The sequence below is a fragment of the Aquarana catesbeiana genome, linkage group LG13, assembly GCF_042186555.1.
Source record: "Aquarana catesbeiana isolate 2022-GZ linkage group LG13, ASM4218655v1, whole genome shotgun sequence".
NCBI classification, from domain to species: Eukaryota; Metazoa; Chordata; class Amphibia; order Anura; family Ranidae; genus Aquarana; species Aquarana catesbeiana.
This window is the reverse complement of record NC_133336.1, coordinates 238,715,663-238,727,247: the sequence shown is the minus strand read 5'-3', so window position 1 is coordinate 238,727,247 and position 11,585 is coordinate 238,715,663. Positions and strand designations below refer to the sequence as shown.

Below are 11,585 nucleotides of genomic sequence, written 5' to 3'. Positions count from 1 at the left end.
CTTCATCCATGATCCCCATCCCAGCGGTGCTCCCATTCTTGACTCCTCTCCAGACTCCCTCAGAGACTGCAGACATGATATAAGACAAGAGATGGTCAGAGGTTGCGGACATGGTACAGGAGATGGTCAGAGACTTAGGACATGATACTAAGATGTTAAGAGAATGTAGACATGATACAGGAGATGGTCAGAGACTGCAGACATGGTACAAGAGATGGTCAGAGACTGTGGACATGATACAAGAGATGGTCAGAGACTGCGCACATAATACAAGAGATCAATGCAGCCTCACCAGTGCCCATCAAATGCAGCCTCACTGTGCCCATCATTGCAGCCTCACTATGCCCATCGTTGCAGCCTCAATGTGCCCATCGTTGCAGCCTCACCATGCCCATCATTGCAGCCTCACCGTGCCCATCATTGCAGCCTCACCGTGCCCATCATTGCAGCCTCACCGTGCCCATCATTCCCGCCTTACCATACCCTCATTGCAGCCTTAACGTGCTCTCATTGCAGCCTCACCGTCATTGCAGCCTTACTGTGCCCATCATTGCCGCCTTACTGTGCCCATCATTGCCGCCTAACCATGCCCATCATTGCAGCCTCACTGTGCCCATCATTGCAGCCTCACATGCCCATCATTGCAGTCTCACCATACCCATCATTGCAGCCTCACTGTGCCCATCATTGCCGCCTTACCGTGCCCTCATTGCAGCCTCACCATCATTGCTGCCTTACCGTGCCCTCATTGCAGCCTCCCTCACCATCATTGCAGTCTTACTGTGCCCTCATTGCAGCCTCCCTCCCCATTATTGCAGCCTTACTGTACCCTCATTGCAGCCTCCCTCACCATCATTGCCGCCTTACTATGCCCTCATTGCAGCCTCCCTCGCCATCATTCCAGGCCTTATTGTGTCCTCATTGCAGCCTCCCTCACCTTCATTGCAGCCTTACTGTGCCCTCATTGCAGCCTCCCTCACCATCATTGCCACCTTACTGTACCCTCATTGCAGCCTCCCTCACCATCATTGCTGCCTTACTGTGCTCTTATTGCAGCCTCCCTCACCATCATTCCTGGCCTTATTGTATCCTCATTGCAGCCTCCCTCACCATCATTGTAGCCTTACTGTGCCCTCATTGCAGCCTCCCTCACCATCATTGCTGCCTTACTGTGCTCTCATTGCAGCCTCCCTCACCATCATTCTAGGCCTTATTGTGTCCTCATTGCAGCCTCCCTCACCATCATTGCAATCTTACTGTGCCCTCATTGCAGCCTCCCTCACCATCATTCCAGGCCTTATTGTGTCCTCATTGCAGCCTCCCTCACCATCATTGCAGCCTTACTGTGCCCTCATTGCAGCCTCCCTCACCATCATTGCCACCTTACTGTGCCCTCATTGCAGCCTCCCTCGCCATCATTGCCACCTTACTGTGCCCTCATTGCAGCCTCCCTCACCATCATTGCTGCCTTACTGTGCCCTCATTGCAGCCCTCACCATCATTGCTGCCTTACTGTGCCCTCATTGCAGCCTCCCTCACCATCATTGCTGCCTTACTGTGCTCTCATTGCAGCCTCCCTCACATCATTGCAGCCTTACCATGCCCTCATTGCAGCCTCCCTCGCCACCATTGCAGCCTTACTGTGCCCTCATTGCAGCCTCACCAGTCAGTGCATGCATTACACACAGCGGGATCGTCCGCTGTGTCATGGAGCTGAGTGTGAAAAGTTTGGCCGCGCTGTGATAAAAGTCCAGCCCTCCTCCTAGACCAGCTCGTGTAGATAGACAGAACACTGCGTCTATCACACAAGCAGGTCTAGGAGGAGGGCTGGACTTTTATCACAGCGCGGCCAAACTTTTCACACTCAGCTCTGTGACACAGCAGTCTCCCGCTGTGTGACAAGTAGGCAGGAGGAGGGGGAGCAGGAGGGAGGGGAGAACTGCAGCCACAGCATAGATCAAAGCGGCCCCAGGGCAGGCAGCCTACCAGGAAATGTCCCGGTATCCCAGTTGGCCAGTCCGGCCCTGGCCAGAGAGGGAGCCAATCAGCAGGTCCGGCGGATGTGATGTCCGCCGGCCACCCGCCATCGTTCCCCAGAGAGGCAGAACGGTGATCTGCCTATGTAAACAAGGCAGATCGCCATTCAGACAGGGATGAACACAGAGATCTTGTGTTCCTGCTAAACAGGAACACAGATCTCTGTGTTCCCCCCAGTCAGTCCATCCCCCACACAGTTAGAAAGCACTCCCTAGGGACACACTTAACCCTTTGATTGCCCCTGATGTTAACCCCTTCCCTGCCAGTGTCATTAGTACAGTGAAAGTGCATATTTTTAGCACTGATCACTGTATTAGTATCACTGGTTCCCAAAAAAGTGTCAAAAGTGTCAGTTAGGTGTCCGATTTGTCTGCCGCAGTGTCGCAGTCCCGCTATAAGTCGCTGATTTCCGACATTACTAGTAAAAAAAAATAAAAATAAAAAATGCCATAAAAATATCCCATAGTTTGTAGACGTTATAACGTTTGCGCAAACCAATCAATATACGCTTATTGGGATTTTGCTTACCAAAAATATGTAGCAGAATACATACTAGCCTAAATTGATGAAGAAATTAGATTTTTTAAATTTTTTTTAATGTTTTATATATAGTTACATAGTTAGTCTGTTTTAAAAAAGACACAAGTCAATCTAGTTCAACCAAAAAAAAAAGAAAAACATACAATCATAGTATATAGTTAGTTTATAGCAGAAAGTAAAAAAAAAATTTTTTTTTCAAAATTGTTGGTGTTTTTTTTGTTTCTAAGGCAAAAAAATAAAAAATGCAAAAGGTGATCAAATATCACCAAAAGAAAACTATTTGAGGGAAAAAAAGGACATCAATTTTATTTGGGTACATGTCGCAAGACCACGCAATTGTCAGTTAAATTAACGCAGTGCCGTATCGCAAAAAAATGGCGAACGCCTGATATGTACAGTTTGTTTTAGAACAGACTAACACCCGATGTTCGAGTCGAACTTACGGTCGTCTTGAACCACGGGCTCGGCAGGTGGGGATAGTTAGCGAGAAATGTGTGGGGTTTTTTTTTCAAGCTAAGCTATTTTATAATAGGGTAATAAAGCCAGCCTAATGCTGATAAGCCAGAATGGATGTTTGCTTCAGGGGCTCAAATTATTTGAGCCTGGAAATTAGAATTTTTGTTTAGCTAATAAAACACCAGACTTTGGATTCTTGTTACCTCAATTGCTTAGGTCCTGTCAATGAGGTTTCTGATTGTTTATGATGAGTTAAATGTGTTTTGCCAGGCTATGTCTGGATGTTAGTTAACCACTTCAATACCGGGCACTTTCGTACCTTCCTACCCAGGCCATTTTTCAGCTTTCAGCGCTGTCACTTTTTAAATGACAATTACGCGGTCATGCTACACTGTACCCAAACTAAATTTTTATCATTTTCTTCCCATAAATAGAGCTTTCTTTTGGTGGTATTTGATCACCTCTGCGTTTTTTTTTTTTTTTGCTAAACTAATAAAAAAAGACCGAAAATTTTGAAAAAAAAAAGTATTTCTTTGTTTTTGTTATAAAATTTTGTAAATAAGTATGTTTTCTCCTTCACTGATGGGCACTGATAAGCTGCACTGATGGGCACTGATAAGGTGGCATCGATGAGGTGGCACCAATGAGATGGCACCAATGAGGTGGCACTGATGGGCACTGACGATGGGCACTGATAGGCGGCACTGATAGGTGGCACTGGCAGGCACTGATAGGCGACACTGATGGGCACTGAAAGGCTGCACTGATGGGTACTGAAAGGCAGCACTGATAGTCAGTGATGGGCACTGATGGCTGGCACTGGATTTCACTGATAGGCATCATTGGCACTGGCAGGCATTTTTCAATGGCACTGATTGGCAGCTACCTGGGCACTGATTGGCATTTCCCTGGTGTATTCTTACTGGAAAGGGGGAAACCTAGCAAATTTTAACAGAATAATGCCCCATACACACGGTCGGATTTTCCGACGGAAAATGTGTGATAGGACCTTGTTGTCGGAAATTGCGACCATGTGTAGGCTCCATCACACATTTTCCATCAGATTTTCCGACACACAGAGTTTGAGAGCAGGCTATAAAATTTTCCGACAACAAAATCCGTTGTTGGAATTTCCGATCGTGTGTACACAAATCCGACGCACAAAGTGCCACGCATGCTCAAAATAAATAAAGAGATGAAAGCTATTGGCTACTGCCCCGTTTATAGTCCTGACGTACGTGTCTTACGTCACCGCGTTCAGAATTATCTGATTTTCCGGCAACTTTGTGTGACCGTGTGTATGCAAGACAAGTTTGAGCCAACATCCGTCGGAAAAAATCCTAGGATTTTGTTGTCGGAATGTCCAATCAATGTCCGACCGTGTGTACGGGGCATTAGGGCTAGTTTACACTCGCTTCAAAACAAGGCTTCGGAACGCGCTTTATTAACCACTTCAGCCCCGGAAGGATTTACCCCCTTAATGACCAGGCCATTTTTTGCGTTACGGCACTGTGCTGCTTTAATTGACAATTGCGCAGTTGTGCGGCGTTGTACCCAAACAAAATTGACGTCCTTTTATCCCACAAATAGAGCTTCCTTTTTGTGGTATTTGATCTCCTCTGCAGTTTTTATTTTTTGCACTATAAACAAAAAAATGCCGACAATTTTGAAAAGAAAACAACATTTTTTACTTTTTTGCTATAATAAATATCCCCCAAAAAATACAAAAATAAACAAATTTATTCATCAGTTTAGGCTAATATGCATTCTTCTACATATTTGTGGTAAAAAAAATTGCAATAGGCGTATATTGATTATATTGATTGGTTTGGACAAAAGTTATAGCGTCTACAAACTATGGGATAGATTTATGGACTTTAATTTTTTTTTTATTGTTTTTACTGGTAATGGCGGCGATCTGCGATTTTTAGCAGGACTGCGACATTGCGGAGGACAAACCTGACCCCAAGTGACACTTTTTGGGGAACAGTGACATTATTACAGTGATCAGTGCTAAATAAAATGCACTGATCAATGTATAAATGTCACTGGCAGGGAAGGGGTTAATACTAGGGGGCGATCAAGGGGTTAAAAAAAATGGAACTTCCACTTTAGGGGAAAGTGATCCTCTGACATGCCTGCCACATTTGGCATGTCATTTTTTTTTTTTTGGAGGGTTCCAGCTCCCACTTTCTCCTGGGGCACTGTGGCGCCGGAAGGAACTCATCGAAGCCCCACTGAGCCCGGGTTCACACTGTAGTGATGTCAGACTACCCATGTGATGTGCGCCGAAGTTTGAGGAAGTTATGGTAAGTATGCTTCCTGTTTCAGTTAGATAAAACTTTTTACCTCTAAAAATTGTCTGCAGAATAATGAAGAATGAAAAACCTTTGTTTATGGATCCTGATTATACTTCTCAGCCTTCAATCATGTAAGTTATATCCATTTTTTTTTTCATGTCAACAGCGCATTTCTTAAAGTTAATTTGAGATCACAATTAAAACTTTACAGCATCTGCATACCTAGCAAAGTTTGAATTCAGACAGAACTTGTTATTACCCTTTTTCTTTGAACTTTTTTCACAAAAAAACATTAAACTGTATAAATGATGTGGTAAACTATATGTTTTAAAATAAAGTACAAATTGTGGTGTTACAATACTAGTAAAATGGAAACCAAAAAAGTTACATTGTAGATAGTTGCATGTGCCTGGAGGAGCTCCTTACAATGTAATGATTTTTGGTGAAACAAATATAAGAAATGTTTTTTAAAAGGTCTATCTGTATCAACTCCAGATGAACTTTTTGGTATTCCCAATAAACTCTAGGTAATTGTTTTCTCTTGAAGTTTTTTATGCTTAAAAATAATTTTTATTTGTTTTTTGTTTTAGCTTTAGCATAAACAAGCAATTTTTTTTTTAAAAAAAGCTCCTTAATTTTATTTGTAAATCCCATTGCCATGCTTTTAAAGACAATCGTTTCATGATTCATGGAACAAATTGAACAATAAATTTAGAACTCAATATCTTTAGCAAGAGTTATTTTAATTCTGATCTTGTTTTTCACTAACCAGTTCCAGTCTGAGCCAATGCTGACCCAGTGGCAGCTGGTGCTCCAAATTTTTTGGGGGGCGCAAACAAACTGAAAAATTAAACTGTTAGTAATGTAGACTGTTACCTGTACACACGGTCGGATTTTCCGACGGAAAATGTGTGATAGGACCTTGTTGGAAATTCTAAACGTGTGTGGGCTCCATCACACATTTTCCATCGGAATTTCCGACACACAAAGTTTGAGAGCAGGATATAAAATTTTCCGACAACAATATCCGTTGTCGGAAATTCCGATCGTGTGTACACAAATCCGACGCACAAGGTGCCACGCATGCTCAGAATAACTAAAGAGATGAAAGCTATTGGCCACTGCCCCGTTTATAGTCCCGACGTACATGTTTTACGTCACCGCGTTCAGAACGATCGGATTTTCCGACAACTTTGTGTGTATGCAAGGCAAGTTTGAGCCAACATCCGCCGGAAAAAATCCATGGATTTTGTTGTTGAAATGTCTGAACAAAGTCCGACCGTGTGTACGGGGCATTAGACTGTAAATAGCTATTTATCAGGTGATTATGTATCATTACTGCTAGATAAAACAATGCCCATTATATGCAGCCTCACTGTGCTCATCAAATGCAGCCTCATTGTGCCAATCAATTGCAGCCTCACTGTACCCATCAATTGTAGCCCCATTGTGCCCATTATATGCAGCCTCACTGTGCTTATCAATTGCAGCTTCACTGTGCCCATCAATTGCAGCCTCATTGTGCCCATCAATTGCAGTCTCATTGTGCCCATCAATTGCAGTCTCATTGTGCTCATCAAATGCAGTCTCATTGTGCTCATCAAATGCAGTCTTGCTGTGCTCATCAAATGCAGCCTCATTGTGCCCATCAATTGCAGCTTCACTGTGACCATCAATTGCAGATTTGGCTGCTGAATGACCAGGCCATTTTTTGCGATACGGCACTGCATCACTTTAACTGACAATTGCGCGCTCGTGCGACGCTGTACCCAAACAAAATTGACCTTTTTCTCCACAAATAGAGCTTTCTTTTGGTGGTATTTGATCATCTCTGCAGTTTTTATTTTTTGCGCTATACACAAAAAAAGAGCAACAATTTTGAAACAAAAAACACACACTGGGGGTTATTTACGAAAGGTAAATCCACTTTGCACTACAAGTGCAAACTACAAGTGCAAAGTGCACTTGAAATTGCACTGAAAGTGCACTTGGAAGTGCAGTCGCTGTAGATCCGAGGGGGACATGCAAGGAAAATAAAAAACAGCATTTTACCTTGCACATGATTGGATAATAAAATCAGCAGAGCTTCCCCTCATTTCAGATCTACCCCTCAGATTTACTGCGACTGCACTTCCAAGTGCACTTTCAGTGAAATTTCAAGTGCACATTGCACTTGTAGTTCAAAGTGGATTTGCCTTTCGTAAATAACCCCAATATCTTTTTGTTATAATAAATATCCCCAATTTAAAAATAAAAAAAAAAAATGTTTTCCTCAGTTTAGGCTGATATGTATTCTTCTACATATTTTTGGTAAGAAAAAAAAATCGCAATAAGTTTATATTGATTGGTTTACACAAAAGTTCTAGCATCTACAAAATAGGGGATAGATTTATGGCATTTTTAATATTATTTTATTTTTATTTTTTTTTACTAGTAATGGCAGTGATCTGCGATTTTTATCGGGACTGCGATATTGCGGTGGACAAATCGGACACTTTTGACACATTCTTGGGACCAGTGACATTTATACAGCGATCAGTGCTCTAAAAATGCACTAATTACTGTATAAATGACACTGGCAGGGAAGGGGTTAACACTAGGGGGCGATCAAGAGGTTAACTGTGTTCACTTGGTGTGTTCTAACTGTAGGAGGGGGGGTGGGACTGACTAGGGGAAGAGAGAGATCGGTGTTCCTACTTAGTAGGAACACACAATCTGTCTCTACTCCCTTGAAAGAACCGGGATTTGTGTGTTTTTACACACACAGATCCCCGTTCTCGTTCTGTAACAATCAATCTTGGGTGCGCGGTGGGCATCACGCCCGCCAGGCACTCGCATCGGCTCCAGGGACACGCTTTGGGCGCACGCGTGCAGCTGGAGGCATCTTAAAGAGCCGACGTATAGCTACAAAGGCTCGCACAGGGGAGCCAACCTGCCGCAGCATAATTGCGGCCGCTGGTCCGGAAGCGGTTAAACAAGCCAATTAGAGCCTCAGGCTGTGATGCTTTACTTCACAGCCGCAGTATATTTAACTTAAAGCGGACCTTTAGTAATTTTTTCATCTTTCCATCTATTAAATCTTCTGCCCTTGTTGTTGTTTTAACTTTGGATAGTAAAACATTTTTTTTTCTGCAAGTAAATCCCTTATACAGCCCACTTCCTGTTTCTTGTCTGGTCATTAGCCTAGGCCTATGACATCATGCACAGCTCTCTCTCTCTCACTCTCATGAGAGTTTGCCAGGAAGGGAGGGGGGATTAGTCATAAGAGGGCCAATGAGAGCTGCAGGGCTGGGGGTGTGCCTTTGTGTGTCTGTGTAAATCCAGGAAGTGAACAGGCAGCAGCTTCAGCTGCCCACAGTTAAAATGGCTGCAGCCAGACTCAGTAGAGGGAGATTTCTGCAGCATAATTGGCAAGTACAGAATCACAGTATATATAAAATAATATGCAAAGTGGTTGGAGGGAAGCTTCAGAATGGCAAAGATGTTTTTATTACAAATTATGTGAGCAGACGGCAGTTCCTCTTTAACTGAGTTCAATGGGACTGCTTTGCAACCGCAAGCCAAATCCTGAGCTTACAATTGCACTGCTGACCCACAATGTGGATTCAGCAGTTAAAAAAAAAAAAGTTAAACAAAAGATCTCCAAAAACAGGTTTTAAACTGTAAGCAGTCTAAAGAGGACCTGTCATCAGATTGTCAGCTTTTAATAATACCACTTATATGCCGATGACACCCGAATCTATCTGTCTACTCGTCACCTCACTCCTTCAGTCTCCTCTCGCATTACTAACTTACTAACTGACATATCAGCATGGATGTCGCACCACTTCCTTAAACTAAATCTCTCTAAAACGGAGCTATTATTATCCCCCCCCCCCCGTGCCCCCCTCCATGACTTTTCCATCAAAATCAATAATGCAACCATCAATTCCTTCCCTCACAACAGGGTACTAGGTGTAATCCTAGACTCTGACTTGTCCTTTCAGCCTCAAATCCAATTGTTGTCTAAAGTTTGTAGAATTCACCTCCGCAAAATTCACCCCTTTTTATCAAATGAAACCACCAAGCTCCTCATTTACTCCCTTGTTATCTCTCGCTTTGACTATTGCAACTCCCTTCTCATTGGCCTGCCTCTCCATAGGCTATATCCTCTTCAGTCTATAATGAATGCTGCTGCCAGACTTATCCACCTTACCAACCACTCAGTGTCTGCCAACCATCTCCTCCAGTCCCTACACTGGCTCCAGATCACCCAGCGACAGGGGCGGACTGACCATTTGGGCACTCGGTCGCTGACCGAGGGCCCGACGTCAGGAGGGGCCTCATGAGCGGCTCAGTCAGCTCAGTAGTGGTAAAAAGCCGCCCCCCACACCGCACGAAAACCCCCATCCTCCCGGATTAATACAGCTCCCGGCGCCGCAGGGCTCGGCTTAGGCTGAGGGAGGCTCTGTCAGCAGGGAGGGGCGGGGCAGGGAGCTCCACTGACGCTCTGACCCTGCCCTGCCCCACCCCTCCCCATGTAGTCTGAGTCTGTATGTCTCTCCTGCACTTCTGAGAGCTCCGCCCTGGACCACAAAAATCCCCGCCCCTACCGTTGAAAGCCCGCCCCTACCGACGAAAGCCCTGCCCCTACCGATGAAAGCTCCGCCCCCTACCACCGAAAGGTCTGCCCCCGGACCTCTGAGAGCGGGAGGTGAGCCCGGCTGGTCAGGTAGGTCCTTCTGCCTACATTATATACACGGCCCCTTTTTTTGCTAAACCATCCCTGGAAATGTTGTTTACCCCCCTGTATAGCTGTGCATTGCTGAAAGTTAAAATTTTAAAACTGGCTACCTGGTTATTTCCTGTAGTCGCATCCCCAGTCTCTGGTCATCTCCTGTAGTTGCATTCGCAGTTTGGTTATTTCCTGTAGTCGCATTCGCAGTCTCCGGTTATTTCCTGTAGTCGCATTCGCAATCTGGTTATTTCCTGTAGTCGCATTCGCAGTCTGGTTATTTCCTGTAGTCGCATTTACAGTCTGATTATTTCCTGTAGTAGCATTCGCAGTCTCTGGTTATTTCCTGTAGTTGCATCCCCAGTCTCTGGTCATCTCCTGTAGTTGCATTCGCAGTCTGGTTATTTCCTGTAGTCGCATTCGCAGTCTCTGGTTATTTTCTGTAGACGCATTCGCAGTCTGGTTATTTCCTGTAGTCGCATTCGCAGTCGCTGGTTATTTTCTGTAGTCGCATCCGCAGTCTAGTCATCTCCTGTAGTTGCATCCCCACTCTCTGGTCATCTAATGTAGTCGCATTTGCAACCTGGTTATTTCCTGTAGTCGCATTTGCAGTCTCTGGTTATTTCCTGTAGTCGCATTCGCAGTCTCTGGTTATTTCCTGTAGTCGCATTCGCAGTCTCTGGTTATTTCCTGTAGTCGCATCCGCAGTCTCGTCATCTCCTGTAGTCGCATCTCCAGTCTCTGGTCATCTAATGTAGTCGCATTTGCAGTCTCTGGTTATTTCCTGTAGTCGCATTCGCAGTCTCTGGTTATTTCCTGTAGTCACATTCGCAGTCTCTGGTTATTTCCTGTAGTCGCATTCGCAGTCTCTGGTTATTTCCTGTAGTTGCATTCCCAGTCTCTGGTTATTTCCTGTAGTCGCATTCGCAGTCTCTGGTTATTTCCTGTAGTCGCAGTCTCTGGTTATTTCCTGTAGTCGCATTCGCAGTCTCTGGTTATTTCCTGTAGTCGCATTCACAGTCTCTGGTTATTTCCTGTAGTCGCATTCACAGTCTCTGGTTATTTCCTGTAGTCGCATTCACAGTCTCTGGTTATTTCCTGTAGTCGCATTCGCAGTCTCTGGTTATTTCCTGTAGTCACATTCACAGTCTCTGGTTATTTCCTGTAGTCACATTCACAGTCTCTGGTTATTTCCTGTAGTCGCATTCACAGTCTCTGGTTATTTCCTGTAGTCACATTCGCAGTCTCTGGTCATCTCCTGTAGTCGCATTCACAGTCTCTGGTTATTTCCTGTAGTCGCATTCACAGTCTCTGGTTATTTCCTGTAGTCGCATTCGCAGTCTCTGGTTATTTCCTGTAGTCACATTCACAGTCTCTGGTTATTTCCTGTAGTCACATTCGCAGTCTCTGGTTATTTCCTGTAGTCGCATTCACAGTCTCTGGTTATTTCCTGTAGTCACATTCGCAGTCTCTGGTCATCTCCTGTAGTCGCATTCACAGTCTCTGGTTATTTCCTGTAGTCGCATTCACAGTCTCTG

At 44.5% G+C, this 11,585-nt stretch overlaps 1 protein-coding gene across 1 annotated transcript in view; it reads left to right on the top strand.

Annotated features, from left to right (window-relative positions):
* Positions 1-5,345: 5,345 nt before the first annotated feature.
* Positions 5,346-11,585, top strand: part of LOC141116718 (uncharacterized) — a 164,129-nt gene continuing 157,889 nt past the window's right edge. The window contains exon 1 of the mRNA XM_073609110.1: positions 5,346-5,464. Coding sequence (XP_073465211.1) covers positions 5,413-5,464 — 52 coding nt within the window. The 5' untranslated portion in view covers positions 5,346-5,412. The remainder of the gene's footprint in view (positions 5,465-11,585) is intronic.